The 23,189-nt window shown below is 36.5% G+C and overlaps 1 protein-coding gene across 1 annotated transcript in view; it reads right to left on the reverse strand.

The window, feature by feature from the left end:
* Nucleotides 1-436: 436 nt before the first annotated feature.
* Nucleotides 437-23,189, reverse strand: part of LOC149925122 (oxytocin receptor B-like) — a 29,568-nt gene continuing 6,815 nt past the window's right edge. Inside the window, exon 2 of the mRNA XM_090160619.1 lies at nt 437-977. Within this exon, the coding sequence (XP_090016745.1) occupies nt 709-977 (269 nt within the window). The 3' untranslated portion in view covers nt 437-708. The remainder of the gene's footprint in view (nt 978-23,189) is intronic.

The raw sequence follows: 23,189 nt of genomic DNA on the forward strand, positions 1-23,189 counted from the left end.
GAGTGAATTGAATAGAGTTATGTAAATTATTTAAATCATTATGAAAAGTCGTTAAAGAATACAAGTCTCCCTTCCATATAAAAAATATATCATCCATAAAACGAAGCCAGCAGGCCAAATGATTTTTGTCCATGTATTATATTTATATTTTAATAATTCACACTGACTTACATATACTTTGGATTTATCTGTTACATTGATTCTATTACACACGTAAATTGTTAAAATCAGAAAAACTTTTGTTTATTTTTTAACACGTTGACCTTCTGCTCGCGTGATATTAGAACTTGAATATGGCGCGTGGTAAAATTTTAAATCAAATTAAAACTAACGAACGACTGAAGAAGAGCCTCGGCTCGAAACGTCTTGTATAAAATAAGTTTTATCTTCTAATAGCATGCCGTTTTCTCTGAATTAAACATAATTTCTACTAATATTCACCATGGTAAATAATAAGTTTAATATATATGACGTAAACTACATTTAAACGAGTAGAAATATTAGGTTGATCATAATGGTTATTAAACACTCATTTATTTCAAAAGTTAACTGGAGTTTGTTGAAACATTTTACTTAAGTATCGATTCCGAAGTCACCACGAATTTAGGATAGTAATTAACTGGGTAATGTCTGGCAAAGTGTCAGGGTCCAAATCGTTTGAATGATAAGGAGGGGGAGAAACATTGTAGGTAATTTATCTAGACGAAATCAAGCGCAGTCGGTATGTCCGGTCGAAGGTAGATCGTCGAATTTGGCCCCCTTTTTGCGTCTGTGGTTGTCCTCGGAGGGGGGCGGCGGCTCTTCGTCGCCCACGCTGCATTCGTCTCCCGGGCGAGCTCTTCTCAGGCCCAGTCCGCAACAATGTCGCAGCTGGTTAAACAGACTGCCGCTGAATACCAAATAGATCCACGGGTTGGTGCAACTGTTCAGGCTGGCCAGTAAAAGCAAAATCGTTTGTAGACCGCTCACATTTTGACCTAAGGCGAGAAGGCAATGTTAGTACGGTCATTTTACTGTACTCGTAATGCGCTCGGGTTTGTAAATGAAGTTGTTCGTTTCCATTTTACGGGGGACCAGCTGGGTTCTGATATTGCCGATTTGATTGAAGCCATAGAAAACCCGCGGGAAAAAAGCTATTCGGGTGGCCATAAAAGAAATCAGTGGCGCTCGTTTTCATTTCGTGGCGCCGGCCGTTTGGCCATAATTTACATTTGGCGGAGGCAATTTTCATTTGCTAGGTAGCGCATTCGCAGACGTTATTAGTTTTAGCATATGTAACATAATCACTCGTAAGTATGCCATAAAAGCATTTTCGTTAATGAAACCTTGTTCACGGGATATGACGTAAATTACGTCACTTACAATTCCGTGACGAAATACGCGTCATCAACTTTAGTGATTGGAAACGGAAGTTAGTGAGAATTCCTCGCGCGTTTCTGGCTTTGCCCATGTCAAGTTTAGTTCGTGCCTCGCGATCACATGGGCTACGTCCAGTGAAGCTTAACGGTCTTACGTTTGCGTTAATTCCGTTGAGACTTTTGCTGAACGCTTTTTTACGATTGTTGTAAATTTTTTTAAATATCGTCTGCTGAGTCGTCCACAGCTAGCCTTCCCGTGTGCTGTGACGTCACGATTCCGTTTAACAACGAAGAAACCTGGGGCGTGATTCTACTCTTATCGTTAGCTACTTAACGAAAATAATTTTTCGTTAGCTAATATAATTTCAATGGAGCCAACGAAAATTTTCTTTCGTTAACTCCTAACGATAAGAGTAGAATCACGCCCCAGCTCTTTCAATCGGTGAGTTCGTTGAGCTAACGTTGCCAACGTGACGTCAAAACCGGAAATTACAAAAACCGTTCAGTGAAAAAAAGTTGGCAACGTTGAGACCGTTGAGCTTCACTGAACGTAGCCATGATTTATTTTCCATCGTAATCTTATTATAAGGATTATAAGCATTTTTGCATTTTTGAGTCCGCTTAATGTATGTTCCGCGTGAAACAAGGTCTCATTGAATTTTTTTCAATGGAAATGTTATACAGAGTAATTATGTTACATGCATGGGTACGTTCAACAACTAGGAAACGGAGTCAACGGTGGCAGCGTTGGAGCGTTGAAAGTTGTTGAACGACTTTTAGAACTTCCGGTGTTGACGTCACGATGCTCAACGGTTGAGTGCGCTAAAAGGTCGTCTGCAGAAGCGTCTGATCAGTTTTGCCAACCTAACGCTACTCTTTTGTTAAACCGGGATTTTGAATGTAACTCCAATATATCATCCTCTATTTCATCGTCATTAACGAAAATTATAGAGGCAAGCTTCCTTTTCCTTTTCATGACTTTTGAATACGACGCCCAAAAAAATTCAACAATCCAACGCATCCCCCGTTCAACAAATAAATTCTCAACGCTGAAGCGTTGAATTTATTTTGCCGTTCAACAACTGATGACGTCACGATACCCACCGTTGAAGCGTTGAGTTTTTTTTTAAGATTACGTTGAATGAACGTTACCTAGTTGTTGAACGTACCCATGGCTTTAGCATAAGCCTATCATAAGGTCCCCCCATAAGTAAAGGTCTAGCATAGAGCCCCATGATTAAAGCATTGTCCATGCGATAAGAAAATGAACGTACGACGATAGGGCAGTAGCCAGGCCCGTCTTAAGAACTTTTGGGGCCCTGGGCTAAATTATTTCTTAAGACCTTTGCGATCCCCAACGGTCAGCCTTTGTATGTCCGTTGTCTAAATTCAACTACACAATAATCAAACCAAAACTTTTAATTTCAAAAGTATAACGTAGGCCTACTGAAAATAAGATTTTTACTGACAGCTAGAAGCAACAAACACAAGGAGGACCCCGCTAGCCTTTAAACACGCTAACGCAGTGTTGTGTACGAATTTCATTGGACGAGCCTTTAAGTTGAACATTTTACGAACGGTAGGGAACACAATTTACGAATTTTCCCCATCCGACGGCAGCCGGCACTAATCGTTTAACCAATAGAAAATGCACGACTTTTGACGGGTTGCGTTCTCCTTGTGTTGGGTGCTGTGTTTGTTGCTCCTAGATTACAGTAACTCGCTGTTAGGTTTAAGAAATTGTTTGTACCGTATGATACGCGATGTGGCTATGAGTAAAATTATTTTAGAAGTAACTAAAAGATACAATATATTAAATGAGCATAAATAATATTTAACCAACTAAACCCTTATCCCTAGAGTAGAGGCTGTATGGCTGGCCTTTCCGGGGGCCCAAAACGGGCTGGGGCCCTGGGCTGTAGCCCATTTAGCCCATGCCTTAAAATATTCTCTTACTTGGTAGAGCAGCCACGCTCGGGCTGATAAATGTCACGCAAAACGCGTCTAAATATCACATTTGAAAAATAAATACCTTCGGGAACGCAACTCTTATTTCTAATAGACAGTTTTAGGCTCTGATGAATCATTTTGCAAAGATACGTGTTAATTTTAAGTTTGAAAGTGATAAAATGGCGAATAAGCCTTGGCTACGATGCTAAGGGCTCGCGGCGGAGATTTATCCCGCGTGGTTCTAAGTTTAAGAACGTTCGCGCACGGCTTGCGCGTATTCATCATGCATTTCGCGAAATTTATTTCAGAAACGCATAGTTGAGGACGTAGCCACTAGGAGGTGTAGATTTTGAATACCTAAATCTTAATAACGGGTATGTGATCGTAAAAAAATTGGCCTAGGTTGCGTTCAAAAACTATCAACGGAGAAAAACCGTTGAGTTATCGTTGAGTTCTTTTAATCAACGCTACGTCACAAAAATCTAAAAGTTGTTGTACGATTTATAGTTGGCTGACTTAACGAACGAAATATCGTCTGCTACCCCTCCTTTAACTTTGTCGAATGACGTCACGACACCGATGAGCAACGGAAAAACTATCTCGCTCAGCCGGTGTTCCCACTGAGTCTCCGATGATCAACGTGACGTCAAAACCGGAAGTAAAAAAAAACCGGTCAGCAAAATACCGCTGACCGTTGAGCTCAGCGCTGAGCTTTTTTAGAGTTGTTGAGCGCAGCCCTAGACCTTTGCTTATGGTTTTAGGCATCCAGTAGCGTAAATATGTATGCGTATTAGTGGATGAAATAGAGGCTATAAGAGCTAGGTTAATATTTGCATTTTATTTTAATTTAACAAAAGTTGTTTGGCGTTACCGCCATGGTAACACAGATCAATCACGATGCGTAGATTTAGGCTACGTTCAGCGGGACTCAGCGCTGAGCTCAACGGTCAGCGGTTTTTTACTGAACGGGTTTTTGACTTCCGGTTTTGACGTCACGTTGATCATCGGAGACTCAGCGGAAAATTCGGCTGAGCGAGATAGTTTTTCCGTTGCTCATCGGTGTCGTGACGTCATTCGACAAAGTTAAAGGAGGGGTAGCAGACGATATTTTGTTCGTTAAGTCAGCGAACTTGAAATCGTACAACAACTTTTAGATTTTTGTGACGTAGCGTTGATTAAAAGAACTCAACGATAACTCAACGGTTTTTCTCCGTTGATAGTTTTTGAACGCAGCCATTGGCAATTTTCTCTAAACGCTGGATCATAGGCGCCATCTTGGAAGAGCATGGCGCAGCAGCGTTACCTAGACTCGTTTCGGTCGCGATGACGGTGTTTGGACCAAAGATAAAATAGAACTCGGCACCCTAGATTCGAATTCAGAGAGCTTTTTGAAAGTTTTGTAACGAAGCGATTACGCACTTCCGGCGAGTGACCTCCGAAAGATCGGAATCCATAGGTAGCTGTAGTGAGCTACCTATTCGCGACCGAAAACTATCGAAACGCCCCCTTTGGTTCGCTATTAAAACCTAGATAGGTAGCGGCTTTAAGTAAACACTATTAGTTTTTCCTCATCGTTATTCGTAAATTTGACTTTATAAACAATGATACTTGCATTTTAATATAATTTTTACATCGTTTGCTTATATTTTGATAAGTTTATTTAAGAAGAACGTTCTTTTGAAGTACAATTGAAATATTAGGATGAAGCTTGTTCGCACTGAAGTTGCTTGTCTAGTTTGCTAAGTGGAAACTATGTATTCACACACCTTGGATTAATAATATGTTACTGGATATAGCACGATCAAATTTTGGCGTCTTCCTAAGTTCGCGGCGCGCCCCTAGCACCACCTACCGACGAGAAATTGAAACTAGTCATTGGTGTGACAAGCTTTTTATTTGTTGCTAAGGTTGAAACACGTGTTGCTTTATAGCTTATTCCACGTGTTATTATGGTCTAATCTTTAATTTATGTTTAATTTGACTAAACTATTTGGTAAGTTTTTTAATTAATTAATTAATTAATTAGCTAGGTTAATACCCTAGGCACAACCACAGGCCCAAGTCAGCTGGCGACTTTTAATGCCTTTAATTCAGGTGGCCAACAGCTCCCTACACTAACTATTACCGTTAACCTCAACAAGTTTTTATGGGAAGAGGAAACCGAAGATCTCGGGGGAAACCCCTTTAAACCAGTTGGGAGAGAACTGGCAAACTCTACGCAGAAGGAGTGGTTCCGGATTTTCCCCCAATGCCACAAGCTGGGATCGAACCCGGCTCCTCTTGCTGCGAGGCGAGAGTGCTAATAACTCCGCCAGCCCACTTGGATATATTAAATTAATGCTTTTTTCCCCACCAGTTAATGTATATCGTTTCTAGGTTAACAATGATGTTTCATCCAATTCTGATTCAAATGACTCTGATTCAAAATCGAGTTTTGAGTCTTCTGGTAAGTAATCCCATTGTCTTTTTTAGTTAGCTAGTAACCAAATTAGGAATCATAACTTAAGCTTAGTTCATACTATACATTTAATTGGGCCACTTAATTGAAACCATCTAATTGTAAGCAAGAAAATTGTACAGTGTGAACAGAAAAAGTTGGAACAATGGTTACAATTTTTCTGTTCACACTATTCAATTTTCTTGCTTACAATTAGTTGGTTTCAATTAAGTGGCCCAATTAATTGTATAGTGTGAACTGGGCTTAAGTCGCGCAAGAAAATAGTGGAACTTCATCGGGTATTTATTAAAGACAATGCTTGATATAAAAATTAGTTGACATTTAACAATATTATTAATTAACACATTATTAATCCAAGCACAGACCAGGTCTGTGATGTATGCAATGTTATTAAAGGGAATATAACCTGCAAAGCAATCTTTATGGAAGACCCCTTCAATTTTTCCAATTACCCGGTACAGTGGCGCCAAACATTTCTAAAACCAAAGGCAAGAGCGGTCAGAGCTGCAAACGTTATTGTTCCACACTAAATACCTGAGGTTATATTCCCTTTAAGCGACTAAACAAGGCGCGTTTCAAAAAGGAACCTAACCATTTTTTTCCGATTCAGATTAACGGCGCGGTGTGAATTGCTAGTAACTGTTGTAAATTAGCATTTACACCGATAGGTTTTAGCGATGTAAGCCCGCTAGCAGACATACATGATGGGAGGAGGGAAATTATTACCAGTCAAATAGCTTCAGTTTCGCGGAAGCTACCTTAAACTTTAAAATGGTACTTTCGGGTATACGAAGTGTTATTTTTAGTCGCTATGCTATAAGAATTTATTTCACAATCCATAAAGTTAGAACTTAAATTTCAATTTAGCTTGTAGGATGTTTGTAATAGTAATAAAATGTCCAAAGGAAATAAATTTTGCAAGTTGTTAGTAAAGTTTCTAAAAGCGCGTAATATCAGAAGTGTATAAGATACTCTTACGAGAGAAGTACCCATCTTGGCCATAAAAACCTTTCCTAACCATATGAAATGTTAAAGTTACACTGCATTGGAATATGTTCTAATTATTAACTAATTTGATATCTGTAATAGTTTTGGAATCTATGTTTTCTTCCAAAACGAATTTGAAAAATCAGCGGGAGCCTTCCAAGGTACAAGCGATATTATTATTATTGAGAGGGGGCGGGGAGGCATGAATGCCCAACCATGCACTTCGACTTTAGGTCCATTGTGCTATTACATCAGCAATATTTGGGAGATTAATGCTTCTCTCGTAATACATATATTATTCACTTCTGGTAATATATATATATATTATTCACTTCTGGTAATACATATATTATTCACTTCTGGTAATATATATATATATTATTCACTTCTGGTAATACATATATTATTAACTTCTGGTAATATATATATTTATTATTCACTTTTGGTAATATATATATATTATTCACTTCTGGTAATATATATATATATATTATTCACTTCTGGTAATATATATATATATATATATTATTCACTTTTGGTAATATATATATATTATTCACTTCTGATAATATATATATATTATTCACTTCTGGTAATATATATATTATTCACTTCTGGTAATATATATATTATTCACTTCTGGTAATATATATATACTATTAACTTCTGGTAATATATATATACTATTCACTTCTGGTAATATATATATATATTATTCACTTCTGGTAATATATATATATTATTCACTTCTGGTAATACATATTACGTATTCAACTTATTTTCTTTCACCCCACTTCCTTCGCATCCAAATTTATTCATCTCAAGAAATTCAGTAATATTTTATTAATTCTTTTCGCGTATCTGAAAAAATGTTTAATATAAAATAAAGCTTTACTGGAAGTATTTATTTTTTAAGTAAAATCGGTCGCAATCAATTTGCTTCACTGGCTGCTTTGATGAACGAAAGGAAATATAAACTTGTAATCCCCGCCGAAGAAAAACACTTTTCAAAAAGATCAATAAAGATTTTCCCTGGATTATCGAAGAGATGGCCTTCTTTTACCTTTAACGCAAGAACTAAACGGGAAAACTGAGTTCTGTTTAAACAGATAATATACCAGATTATAGGATTTTGCGATACTGTTGAACTTAGAAAAGCAAAAAAAATATGGACCTTTTAAAGGTTTTGTCCATAAATACATTCAGACGTATTTTTCCTTTTAAGACTACCATTTAATCTCTTTGCAAATTCACCAAAGTGGTTGCCTACACTACTGCACAAGGACCCACAATTAAAATGGAAAATGTTTTAGAAAATTTCACAAAATATCATAAACTATTTGCTTTTCCTGTCATTCTGTATATATATATATATATATATATATATATATATATATATATATATACAGAATGACAGGAAAAGCAAATAGTTTATGACATATATATATATACCATTTAAAACGTTTTCTAATGTATTTATGTTTTTATTATCTTAAATGTAATTTGGTAATAGCTTATATCATCCAAAATTTTTAACTCATTTAATTCATTATTTATGTATTAAGTTATGTTAACAGTTTTGTACACGCGAATTTAGCATAAACCTAATTTAACACGTACAACTCGGTTTCTCATTAATTGCATTGTTTTGAGACACAATAAAAACATATTCTATTCTATTATTTTCTATATATATATATATATATATATATATATATATTACTTAATTTCAAAAGTTAATTTAATATATATATATATATATATATATATATATATATATATATATATATATATATATATATATATATATAATACTTAATTTCAAAAGTTAAATTTAATATATATATATACTAAATTTAACTTTTGAAATTAAGTAATAAGCTTCGGAATTGATCTATGCTTATCGCAGATTTAACTAAATCCTAGTATGTCGAAATTAGAAAGATGCTTTGGTTGAATTAAATTAAAGTTTAAACAGTTGAACGGATAATATGTTTGATTTTCAGTCAGTTTTAATATAATTTATCTAAATTAAAAATGTATATTATCATTTTTAAATCAGATAATAGAAGGCCATCTTTTCGGTAATCCAGGGAAAATCTTTATTCATCTTTTTTTAGTGTTTCTCTTAGGCGGGGATTACAAGTTTATATTTCCTTTCGTTCGCAAAAGTAGCCAGTGAAGCAAATATATTGCAACAGATATTACTTAAAAATAAATCCTTCCTGTAAAGCTTTATTTTATATTAAACATTTTTCAAGATACGCGAAAAAATTAATTAAATATTACGGAATTTCTCGAGATGAATAAATTTGGAAGCGGAGGAAGTGGGGTGAAAGAAAATAAGTTGAATACGTAATATATGTATTACCAGAAGTTAATAATTTATCTCTTCCGAGTTAAGTATTCATCTTCCAAATATTGCTGATTTTTCAAAGTCATTTTAAAGCGAGTTTCTAAAACTCTTACAGAGGAAAATTATTTATTAATTAGTACATATTAGCCGTGTTCACACTATACACTTTGGAACCGTTTATAAACGGTTTCGAAAGATAAAATTGAACATTTTCGGTGTCAACTGTATTAATAGCCATACGATAAATACAAATATATCAAAATTTTACAATTCGATCTTTTGAAACCATTTTAAAACGGTTCCAAAGTGTCTAGTGTGAACGCGGCTATTTTAATGCAGAGTAATTTTGACATTTTACATGGTTTGAAAAAGTAAACTTGACGGGAAATTCGCGTCCAATGGAATCCGAAAAGCTATATGTATGACTTTAGTACTCCACGACTATTGTAAAAGTTAGTTCTAGTAATTATTTAGAAATAACAACGATTTTTCGTACACTAGTTTTATAGTGTACGAAAAATCGTTGTTATTTCTAAATAATTACTAGAACTAAAGCTATATGTTACAATTTTATAGTCAACATGGATACTTCTCTCGTAAGAGAAATATTATATACTTCTGGTACTAGTAATCTTTAAACTAGGTTAAGCATTTGGGTTTGCTTAAGATTGTTTGTCAGGATTCGAAATCGAATTTAAGGAGAATTATATAAACTTAATATATCGATTGTAAACATATTGATTTTGGCCAAAACTTCTGAAAACTGGGGTTTGATTCTGCAACTCTCCTTATATGATTCGTATGGAGAAAACATTGTCCTTTAAAATTGAAATTATCCTTATCGTATTCTTCTCTTATCCTTGAGAAAAATTGTCCTTAGTAAGGAGCGAAAATTGTCCTTAAAATTGAAATTATCCTTATACTCAAAACTTCGTATTCTTCTCTTATCCTTGAGAAAAACTTTCCTTTGTAAGGAGCGAAAATTGTCCTTAAAAATTGAAATTATCCTTATACTCAAAACTTCGTATTCTTCTCTTATCCTTGAGAAAAAATTTCCTTTGTAAGGAGCGAAAATTGTCCTTAAAAATTGAAATTATCCTTATACTCAAAACTTCGTATTCTTCTCTTATCCTTGAGAAAAAATTTCCTTTGTAAGGAGCGAAAATTGTCCTTAAAAATTGAAATTATCCTTATACTCAAAACTTCGTATTCTTCTCTTATCCTTGAGAAAAAATTTCCTTTGTAAGGAGCGAAAATTGTCCTTAAAAATTGAAATTATCCTTATACTCAAAACTTCGTATTCTTCTCTTATCCTTGAGAAAAAATTTCCTTTGTAAGGAGCGAAAATTGTCCTTAAAAATTGAAATTATCCTTATACTCAAAACTTCGTATTCTTCTCTTATCCTTGAGAAAAAATTTCCTTTGTAAGGAGCGAAAATTGTCCTTAAAAATTGAAATTATCCTTATACTCAAAACTTCGTATTCTTCTCTTATCCTTGAGAAAAAATTTCCTTTGTAAGGAGCGAAAATTGTCCTTAAAAATTGAAATTATCCTTATACTCAAAACTTCGTATTCTTCTCTTATCCTTGAGAAAATATTTCCTTTGTAAGGAGCGAAAATTGTCCTTAAAAATTGAAATTATCCTTATACTCAAAACTTCGTATTCTTCTCTTATCCTTGAGAAAATATTTCCTTTGTAAGGAGCGAAAATTGTCCTTAAAAATTGAAATTATCCTTATACTCAAAACTTCGTATTCTTCTCTTATCCTTGAGAAAAAATTTCCTTTGTAAGGAGCGAAAATTGTCCTTAAAAATTGAAATTATCCTTATACTCAAAACTTCGTATTCTTCTCTTATCCTTGAGAAAAAATTTCCTTTGTAAGGAGCGAAAATTGTCCTTAAAAATTGAAATTATCCTTATACTCAAAACTTCGTATTCTTCTCTTATCCTTGAGAAAAAATTTCCTTAGTGAGGAGCGAAAATTGTCCTTAAAATTGAAATTATCCTTATACTCAAAACTTCGTATTCTTCTCTTATCCTTGAGAAAAACTTTCCTTTGTAAGGAGCGAAAATTGTCCTTAAAAATTGAAATTATCCTTATACTCAAAACTTCGTATTCTTCTCTTATCCTTGAGAAAAAATTTCCTTTGTAAGGAGCGAAAATTGTCCTTAAAAATTGAAATTATCCTTATACTCAAAACTTCGTATTCTTCTCTTATCCTTGAGAAAAAATTTCCTTTGTAAGGAGCGAAAATTGTCCTTAAAAATTGAAATTATCCTTATACTCAAAACTTCGTATTCTTCTCTTATCCTTGAGAAAAAATTTCCTTTGTAAGGAGCGAAAATTGTCCTTAAAAATTGAAATTATCCTTATACTCAAAACTTCGTATTCTTCTCTTATCCTTGAGAAAAAATTTCCTTAGTGAGGAGCGAAAATTGTCCTTAAAATTGAAATTATCCTTATACTCAAAACTTCGTATTCTTCTCTTATCCTTGAGAAAAACTTTCCTTTGTAAGGAGCGAAAATTGTCCTTAAAAATTGAAATTATCCTTATACTCAAAACTTCGTATTCTTCTCTTATCCTTGAGAAAAAATTTCCTTTGTAAGGAGCGAAAATTGTCCTTAAAAATTGAAATTATCCTTATACTCAAAACTTCGTATTCTTCTCTTATCCTTGAGAAAAAATTTCCTTTGTAAGGAGCGAAAATTGTCCTTAAAAATTGAAATTATCCTTATACTCAAAACTTCGTATTCTTCTCTTATCCTTGAGAAAAAATTTCCTTTGTAAGGAGCGAAAATTGTCCTTAAAAATTGAAATTATCCTTATACTCAAAACTTCGTATTCTTCTCTTATCCTTGAGAAAAAATTTCCTTTGTAAGGAGCGAAAATTGTCCTTAAAAATTGAAATTATCCTTATACTCAAAACTTCGTATTCTTCTCTTATCCTTGAGAAAAAATTTCCTTTGTAAGGAGCGAAAATTGTCCTTAAAAATTGAAATTATCCTTATACTCAAAACTTCGTATTCTTTTCTTATCCTTGAGAAAAAATTTCCTTGGTGAGGAGCGAAAATTGTCCTTAAAAATTGAAATTATCCTTATACTCAAAACTTCGTATTCTTTTCTTATCCTTGAGAAAAAATTTCCTTGGTGAGGAGCGAAAATTGTCCTTAAAAATTGAAATTATCCTTATACTCAAAACTTCGTATTCTTCTCTTATCCTTGAGAAAAAATTTCCTTAGTAAGGAGCGAAAATTGTCCTTAAAAATTGAAATTATCCTTATACTCAAAACTTCGTATTCTTCTCTTATCCTTGAGAAAAAATTTCCTTTGTAAGGAGCGAAAATTGTCCTTAAAAATTGAAATTATCCTTATACTCAAAACTTCGTATTCTTTTCTTATCCTTGAGAAAAAATTTCCTTGGTGAGGAGCGAAAATTGTCCTTAAAAATTGAAATTATCCTTATACTCAAAACTTCGTATTCTTCTCTTATCCTTGAGAAAAAATTTCCTTAGTAAGCAGCGAAAATTGTCCTTAAAAATTGAAATTATCCTTATACTCAAAACTTCGTATTCTTCTCTTATCCTTGAGAAAAATTGTCCTTAGTAAGGAGCGAAAATTGTCCTTAAGATAAAATGAGAGTAAAATCTCTCCTTAGAGGCGTAAGCACCAAGAATTATTCTTATTTGGCTTATATTTTAATATGGCCGCCTTGATAAATATTGAAATTTTAAATTTAGTCATAATAGCACCTGAAAAATAATAATAGATATTTGTTCTTATAAATAAAGTTATATACTGTATTTGACAGTACATAAATTTATTGTAATATCTGCTCTAAGATTATCAAACTTTAAGAATTTCATTATGCGAAATATTCATTTTTATAATTTAATTTAATTTTAATTTCAATCTTAAATTAAGAGGCCTACTTTCAAAATGAATATCTAACTAACCTCCGAAATTTATCATTTCAATCTGTCATGGTATTGTGGTTAAGCATTTCGGAGTTGAGTTCTGGAAACGCAATTGGCCAAGAATAATAAGAATCAGCTAGGCTAATACCATAAGTGTATAATATTCTTACATAAGTGTGACACTTCTTATTCTTCACATGCAAACGTTTTACTGAGAGCTATTCGCGAGACAGACTTCATTACGGTCTTCGTCGCCGTTTTGCGTCCTCTTGCTAACGCGTCAGACGTAGCCTTTGACAGCACCTCGCTTGGGGCAGATTTTCTTCTTGTGATGACGTCACTCCGTTACTAGCTCTCAGTAAAATATTCCCCAAAGTGACAAACTTATACAATAATATTATAGATTTATACGAATTTTCGCCAAAAAATGGAATCGTCCTTAGTTTATCCTTAAGAGCGAAATAAACATTTATCCTTATGTAAGGAATACTTATTTTTTAAGGAGAATTGTAGAATCGAACCCCAGGCCCGAAACGATTTCATAGTTGCTCGAGTTCATTTTGTCCAATTTTGAAAGTCACGAATATGAAATAAATATAAATAACCTGGAATATATTAATAAGGTCCTTCTCCCCCGTTACAGTTTGACGGGCTGTTCGAAAAATATAATGAAATTGCCGTCCCATCCGTCAATATTTCCGCGCCCACGCGATTAGAATAGCCAGCTATGCCAAACCAAGGTGACGTGTTGTTCCATCTCACACTCTTTTCGGATTAGATTTTTAATTAAAGGCGAAGCCAAAACAAGATTCGCAGTCTGTTTAGTAGGAAATATTTGCCATTCCTGTTGCAGCGTTTTGACGCAATGGCCTCCGCGAAATTGAAAGAGTTTAAGCTTTGCCGTTGGCGCGTGAAGCTTGTTTTCCACTAGCCCGCGTCATAATGTTATTTTCTTTACGCGCGTAAAAACGTTTGAACGTTTCAAAGCTGAGAAACGCGTCGTTGCGCGTGCCAGTGGAAACCAAGCTTAACGCGATCAGCGGCTTAGAAAATCTAAGGAGACGAGACGTGCTGCGAGATAAACGAGAAAGAGTTTTACTACACAAGTAACACAACACTAAGGCTGGGCAGTGATGCCTTGTAGGCAAAATTAAATTTCCCTTTTTAACCAAAATTTTCCCTAGTTTTTCCAAAACCTTAAGAACTATTATAATACTTGGTTGAAATGTTTCTTCATTGGCCTTCCGAAAGTGATATTGAATACATAGTGCCAATATTTAAGTATACGTCCCCAATTCATCTTAATAGTTCGAAGTTTCAGTTAGTTTAATTTATAATTGGTTAAACCAACATCGCATTCAGATGTTAAGCCTATATTACCGCAAAGATAAATAAAAATTAATTTCCACCACTCCGTTAATAACTCGAATCACACTCCGAAGTCTCTAGTAGCAGACGAGTCGTCGAAAAGAAGACTAAAATTAAAGTCCAAAATAAATCAATTATTTTAAATATTGTGATTATTTAGCTTCACTTGATTTCGCAAATTTTTGGTATGATTTCCCTTTTGCCTTTTTGGATTGTAAGGGGTCATAATTTCCATAGATCTGGTAAATTTCCCTCGACTTGGCATTACTGTACTAGGGGGCGTCCCTACTTCTATTAAAGGACGGCACGTGACCAGGCTTGGAAATAAGCGGTGGTCACTGGCTCAAAGACCAGTTTATTAATTGCTCGGACCAGTTTTTTTATTCGAAAGCTAGGGGTTCACTGGTCCAGTGTCCAGTTTATTAATTCCAAATTATCTACCGTATTATTAACCAACTGGTCTATGTGACCACTTAAATAATTCCAGAGTTGGGAGTCACTGGCCAAATAGACCAGTTTAGAAATAAACCTTATTTCCAAGCCTGCACGTGACGCATGTCCGGTGGCACGACGCCTAGTAGCGCCATCTTCAGCATAGTTGGAGTAAAAATCTTTTTATTTTAATGCGTCACCGTGATGCCAGCCGCGTAATGAGGGCTGACAAAAACGGGTTATGACAGTGACAGGTTCTCCAGCGTCATCACGCTGTTTCATGTGGAAAAAGACCGGTGTCGACCCCTTTTTCCTCAGCTCTGATTACGCCGGCGGCGCTGCATTTTTGACGTCATCACGCGTCAAGAAAGACCCATTGTATACTCCCCCATTCTCCCACTGGCTTCGCCCTTGGCAACACGTTGAAATAGGCGATATAGTGAGTTGCAGGCTAAGAAAGACCAAGGACAGTAGATACAGGGACGAGAAAGCGGGAAAAAATTTTCGATTTTAAACGTCTTCATATTCACGGGGAGTTAGATGTAAACAAACCGCGGCCATTGTTAAGACGTAGTTCACCATGGACAGTATTATTGTAGTTAGTTTTTACCATTTTGATGTTAAATTAAAAATAAAACTACGAGCGTAAATAATAAAATGTCCATTTGTTTTGAACACTTAAGCCTCGTTAAGTACCGCTAAAATTAGGTGACCGCCATTTTTTTTTGTTTACAACTAACTCTCCTTGCGTTTAGGTCGTTTTAGGTGATGTATTCCAACAGAGGCCGCCAACACACTTTCTCGTCCCTGTATCTACTGTCCTTGGAAAGACAAAATATATAGTACAATCGGCGCAAGGATGCCTCAGATCGTTTCCGGTCATTCCACCGCGCGAAATTTGAATTTGGCCATTTTACGGTCAAATTCGAATTTTGCTCTTTTTGTCGTCTTTTAGCGCCATCTAGAGACCGAAATTGGAATCTTTATTTTTTAATTTCATAATTGTGGTGCCGAGCAAATTTAAAAGATAAGGCATTCCTATCATTCTTAAATTTAAAATAGTATGTATAATTATTTATTTTTGTAAATTTATTTCTACGTCTTACCAGTTAAATCAGCAGTTTCTTTTAAAATAGTTACCACGCTTTCTTGGGGGTAACGTTGTCTTAATGAGCTATAGACGTTTAAAATTATATTTTTCTCTTTACTTGTTAACAATAAACTTTATCATGCTTTTTATAGTAACCTCTTGGGCTATTTAAAATATTTGGAGCTTCAATTATCGAACCTTCTTTAGCTGTATTCAGTAATTAAATTCGTGACAACATGAAATTAAAAAATAGATTCCAATTTCGGTTCCTAGATGGCGCGAAAAAACGATGAAACTCACGAAATTTGAAATTGACCGTAAAGTGGTCAAATTTAAATTACGCGCGGTCGACTGGCCGGAAATGATCTGAGGTATCCTTGCGCCAACTGTACTATATATTTTGTCTTTCTTAGCCTGCAACTCACTATAGCATAAATTGTTTTGGTCTTAGCTAACTTGTTAAAATATTCCCGAAAATTCGTCATAGCACTGCCAACTTCTATAACGCACTTCCGCGATCGGGGTTGGCCGTGGTCAAAGCATAGGGGGCCACTTCACTAAGCCTAGGTTAAAAAAGGGTTCTAGTCAGAGACTTAAAGGGAATATAACCTCCAAGGCGGTCTTTATGGAAGACCCCCTAATTTATCGGATTACCTCTCCAGTAAATCACTAAGCAACGCTGAAAGGTTTAAAGCCAAGGGAGGGAACGGCCAACAGCGTAACCTTTAGAGGGCGACAGAAATAAGAGGTTATATTCCTTTTAACATCACTATCACAATAATAATACTAATGTCTGAGTCGTCGTCAAATTAAGTTTAATAAATTAATCTTTTTCTATTAAAACAGTATAAATATTTAAAAACATAACTTACCACCAAATTTTAAGTATGATTTTCTTAAAATTTTAAAGAATTGTTCAATGAAGCTGGAAGTCGCTGTTAACGTTTAACCATGGACTAATTAATTAGTCCATGGTTTAACTTTAAGGCAATTATAAAACCACGTGACTATTTTTAAAGGTTTCTACCGTTTGATGGCGCTCAAATGTTTCCCGAAAGAAATTTTACCCAGTATACCTTGCAATTTATGCTAACGTATATTGTCTGTGGTAGTATTAATGTGGGATTTCACGCGTCGTTATTCGCCGGGGATTATGACCACAGAGCGACAGTGTCCACCCGAAAATTCGATTAAATGTCTTCGCTGTCCCGATCAAGTTTGCCGCATCCGCTGCTAATTAGCGAAAACTTTTTCTTGTTCGGAATATTTCGCGAAAACTGTACTTTTTTTGTTATCTCGGACAACGCTCCCCGAAGGAATAACCATCACTCTTTCATCTTAATGAAGAAATATTACGCCTTTAGCTTTCTGTTTCCAATCTAGCCGAGAAAGTATTTATTTAAACACTATGCTAATGCAATCCGCTGGCAGGATGGTCTAGTCATAGCTCAACGGGCTCGGGCTCACCCTGTGTTTCTGTTTTAACAATTACATAACTGAATTTTATTTTTCTTATTAGGCTGAACCTTCCTCTAGTGAAAATAATTTTGATAATTCTAATATTAATAGTAAACGAGATATAAGGTCCTAACTAAAGGGGGTAGGTACATTTGTTCGAATTTCAATCGTCCGAACGGTGGAACAAATGTTCGGATTTCATTCGTCCGAACCGCCGAAATAACAAATGTTTCAATTGTTCGAATTGGACAACTTGTTTGTTTCATTCGTCCGAATCGGTAGCATCACTTGTCCGAATGCTCTCGCTAAATTAGTATTTCTTATTGCTGTTTTTTTTTTGTCCGAATTTTTTTTAGTGCAAGAATAAAAAATAAAAACTACATTGTAAATATCGTTGTTTGTTCAAGTTGTTTTTTCTTAATTGCTGCTATATCTATATATTGTATATTTTACTTGAATGTTGTGGATATTTTAGGTTAGGCTAGGTTAGGTTCACGTTAATGTTACTATTTTCTTATATTAACAATATTAAAAAAATACCAACCAATTCCTAATGTTCGATAAAACGGACAAACGATTATTCGAACAAATGAAATTCGCCAGTAAAGTTAACATAAATTGAACGACTAAATCACCAAGTTGTGATAAATTTTTCGGGCAAATGAAATACGTTTTCGGACATACGATCCTGTTTTCCGGCATTCGGACGAATGAAATTCTAACAAATGTACCCAAATCAACTAAAGGGTAGTTTGGGCGCTTGCCCAACTTGTTTAGCTCCGGGGGTCCGAATTACAACGTAATAACTTAATTACTTTTAAGTTTAAAATTGTCCAAATTATTTAAGTCACTAAACAAGAGGCTGTTCTACACTTAAATATTAATTTTTTTAATTAAAATACAAAATTAAAAGATTTCAGCTTGAAATAGCGCGAAAGTAGACAATGACCACTGGAGTCTACCCCGTTAAGTAGTTTTAAAACATAGTGAGACCAAGAATGTATTTATTTATACTCAGGGAGAATGAACATGTCGAGACTATCGACGGACACGTTGAGGCCCTAACCCCGTCACGCTAGGGGGAGGGGGGAGGAAAAAAAGGAGGCGGTCTTATTTTTTGCGTCCTCGCAGCAGCGTTAATCGCGTCGAAAAACGTAATTTTTAAGAACCAATGAGATTGCAGTATTATTTGATTTTATTAAAGCGGGGAGCATACCGGGGGCCCCAACGGGTGCAATTGAAGAAACGCTAAAAATAATCTCGACATATTAATTCTAGCTGAGTATAAATAAATACATTCTTGGTGAGACCGAGCTCGAGGCCACCATTTTATTTGTAAGTAACTATAGTGAGCCTGAGCCCGAGATCACGAGCCTGAGCCCGAGATCACATGTCGAATTGTAGTTGTTGCGAGCCCGAGATCACGAGCCTGAGCCCGAGACCACCCGTCGATTTGTAAATATAGTGAGTGCGAGCCCGAGACGGTTTGTAGGTTTTAAATCTACTGAGCTCGAGACCTCACAGGGGAGGAGCATATTGTCAGACCATGAGGTGGATTCCGCTTTGCCAGACGTACTATAATTTTCGAACACGTCCATAATTTCTAGCTTATTTTTGGGACGTACGATATTTTCAATGGCGTACTATTCGCGAGCGAAACGAGTCTAGGTGGCGTAACGGCGCTAGCTTCTCCGAGGTAGCGCCTATGATCTAGCGTCTGCTACAGACAAATTAAAAAGTCATAAGAACGTTTTTTCTTAAATAAACTTATCAAAATTCAAGCAAACGATGCAAAAATTATATTAAAATATATACTAAAACTATTATTATTTATAAAGTCAAATTTACGAATAATGACGAGGAAAAACTAATAGCCACTACCATAAGTCTATAATATTGTTCCATAAGTTTAACACTTTATGGATTATTTTGCTGAGAGCTAGTAACAGAGTGACGTCATCAAAAGAAGAAAATCTCCCCCTGGCGAGGGGCTGTAATGCAGTCTGTTTTGTAATTGTGAATAGCTCTCCGTAAATTTTTTGCATGTAAAGAATAGGAAGTGTCACACTTATGTTACAATATTATACACTTATGCCGCTACCTATCTAGGTTTCAATGGCGAACCAAGGGGGCGTAGCGATAGTTTTCGGTCGCGAATAGTACGCATTTTTCGTTAATTCAGCTTACGCGTACGTTTTATTTTTAAAATGGCTGAAAACCAATTAGATACTGTGACTTTTAAAAATTTAAACTTTATTTTTCAATCGGTCGAACTTTAAATGTTATCAGGAGTAAATAGGGGGACATGCATCAGATTTATAGCCTGGTGTACCGGTAAGATTGAAACCACACCACCGAAGGTCCATCATCAAATGCCCTACGCCAGCGTCCACACGCCCGGACAGGTGACAAAACCAGCATGGGTAGCAGAACCCTACTACTGACGCAAGCCGCTCAACCCAGCAGAAGGTGCAGCAATGGGCCGACCAACGCGCCACTTCGCACACAGCAGTGGGAATGAGAGCGGATGCTCTGGCAACGCCAGCCGACACCCTACCTAGAAAGGTAGAGAGCCAAGCCCATTGGAGAGAGCGCCTAAAGGGGAACGGCGGGCACACGGCAGCCCGCATAACCCGGCACAGCTGGCACCGGATATCCCGGTGGAACCCCAAAAGGCCGGGAGATGGGTCCGCCCGCAGCCCCACAGCAGGCAACTCAATCCGCCGAGACGGCCAGGTTGCCCGGCCCCTCTCCGTCAGCCTGGGCCGAAGCCCAGTTACCAGCCCACACCGGACCGAAGTCGGAGGTGGAGATAGGACCATTTGGACGGAGCTAACATCTCCCAGTGCGCCACCGCCCGTGACGGGTTACAAGAGCCGGACCCCGACTCCCCGGTAAAGCCACCAGTTATTGCACACTCCGACCCCTCGTGGGCCAGTAAATAGGGGGAGTATGTATTTGTAGCTTTGACCAATGCAAGTCGGCATGTGATCCGCTTTCCACAGGGGCGGGGGGATATTTGAAAATAGCCAATCATAGAAAACTTCGCTGACGGAGCAACACCACCAATCGGTCCTTGAGTTAACTAAATAACGCGTCTCCGGAGACTAGAACGATCTTGAGATGAAACCGAACTTGTTGCTCTTTTAAATGAATTAAAAAAAAACCTAAAAAATTTTATTCCCAAACTACGTCAGTAAGTTAAGTTATTGCATGAATATATTTAAGTCATGAATATTCAACTGGAATACCTTAGGTTACCTCCGGCGACGGGTGGGGCGGAGCCAATTTATAGTGACGTTGTTATTTATATAGGAGCAACAAACACAGCTGCCCACACAAGGAGAACGCATTTTCTTGCGTACACTTTTCATTGGTTAGACGCTTTAGCGCCTGCTGCCGTCGGAAGGGGAAAATTCGGAAATGTAAAACGTTCAGTGTAAGGGTTCGCCCATTGAAAATTTTTACGCAACACTACGTTAGCGTGTTTAAAGGCTAGCTGCGTTCTCCTTGCGTTTGTTGCTCCTAGTTATTTATATTAGCAGTCGAAGCGTTAGTTCCTAAAATGGCGCGTTATGGTTATGTTTACCTTTTGCAGTATTTATCATTAAGCTATTTAATTAAATATATTCATGTATTTTTTAATATAATTATTAGAATAGTTATTATTATAATAAAATTATAGCAGAGCATTTATTATTTAATATTAATTTGGCAAACACAGACAAATATAAGATTATCCAGGACAGCAATCAAAAAGTGGCGCTAGTAGACGAGGATTACGTTGAGAAGACGCGTTTTGAAAAGAATGGCTGTCCTGGATAATCTTTTATTTGTCTATGCTCGGAACGTTGTACATTGTAGTTCCCTCTCTGTATTCATCCGCGTAAAAACTACAGAAAGGAGAGAGAGAGAAAAGGTGGGAAAATTCTTGAAAAGTGCCGTCTCTCAAAAATGTCAATGAGGCCCACTCCCCCTATTTACTCCTGGTGTTAATAAAATATATATTTCACCTGTTTTCAGGCGTACGATAATTTATTTCTGATATTTTTATGGCTTTGGTGCCTTGGGTAGTAGCCTAGCTGATTATAGAGTGATGGCAGTGCTACGTCACAAGACGTCACCCGTGCTTTTTCTTATTCATAAAAAATTCGCGCAAACAATGGCGGCCATGGCCAAAGCTACGGAGTACTACTACTCTATTATTATTAATTTCAGTTTCAGGAACTGGAAACGTTGGATCGATTGGGAAATCTCAAACATAGATATTTTCCCTAAGTATTAACAGAAGTAAATGAACCGAAGTTATCAGACTGCTATACTCCCCATGTTGGAGGCGTTTTCCTTATGAAGTTACATTTTTACCTCGAATTTGAAATTTTGCGCGCTCCTAGGCCGAAGAAAAAAGGTTTTTGGTTTTATGAAACCATTTTTTATACATTGAAATAGCTATACCCACAATTCCCAGGTGCAGTTTATCGCGTCAAAAGACGAGGATGGAAATAAGCTTTTATTTGACTCGATTTTCATAAGGAAAACGCCCTTCGATTCTGAGCGCTATTTCGATAACTTCTGTTCATTTACTTCTGGTATTAATTAATTAATTCTTTTTGAAACCTCCTGATAGAGGTAATTTTTATTTATTTTGTCGAAATTGACCGAAAATATAGAGTAATGGCAGTGTTAGGTCACACGACGTCACCCATGTTTTTTCCTATTCATAAAAAATTCGCACCCACAATGGCGGCCATGGCCAAAGCTACGGAGTGATACTACTCTACAAGCATTCTAGGAGTTTTTGCTACAGGATTCATAGACAAAGAAAAAGTTTGTTTATGGACGTCAACTTTCAGTCGCTGATGCAGCGCGTTCATTTTTATTTTTTATTCGAGCGCGTTATTAGAGAGGTTAAGACAGCACCAGAAAATGTCCGGAAAACGGGTAGAGGGAAATTGTAGAAGGTGCAGGCTGTACGCGCAAAGGTACGTCTACAATCCTACAAGTTGCTCCTACACGTTTTCGGGAGGTGGCTTAACCCGTCTATCGCGATTTCAATTTGTTTTTATAGCGCTGCCACATAGTAAAGGCAACGCTATATCTTCAGAGATGACATAAAGAAGGTGACTAATTTCGCTAAGCCTCTGTCGGCCAAATGAATGCCGGCACAGTCGTCTCAAATAAAGATTCCAATTTACGCGGTAGAACAGACATATCCGGCTTGAGTCCTGTGGGAATCGGCCGAAGTGACCGACCATGATTCCATCTCGACCAAAGACCATAAATCTGCTGGGACTGCGCACCATTCATTTTTCTGGGAGCTTATTTATATTTTATCGTTATTTCTCGCGATACGCGATGCGGTGGGGAACATTTTCTTTACACGGCCCATTTGGCAAATTTATTTTTAAATTTTTTATCAACCGCTGTGGCGTTGGGTTTCTTTTTTAGGGGAAACTTCAGGATCAAAATCCCAGGATTAATCCTCTTATTTTTTGGGCCGTTAACTGTTTAGACGAGTCCGGTGTCTTAGGTTTCGAGATTAGTGTACGCCGGGCTAAATTAGGATTACCCGTTACTGTCCTACCATTAATAATTTCGACTGAAGGCCTATTCACACTAGCCTACATTTTTGACTAACTTGGTTGGCGAGTGGAGTTTTGCGTCGAGTTCAAACCTGGCTGGCGAGCGGAGTTTTGCGTCGAGTTCAAACTTGGTTGGCGAGTGGAGTTTTGCGTCGAGTTCAAACTTGGTTGGCGAGTGGAGTTTTGCGTCGAGTTCAAACTTGGTTGGCGAGCGGAGTTTTGCGTCGAGTTC

This window comes from Leiobunum rupestre, chromosome 10 (genome assembly GCF_980474605.1).
Source record: "Leiobunum rupestre chromosome 10, qqLeiRupe1.1.hap1, whole genome shotgun sequence".
Lineage (NCBI taxonomy): Eukaryota > Metazoa > Arthropoda > Arachnida > Opiliones > Sclerosomatidae > Leiobunum > Leiobunum rupestre.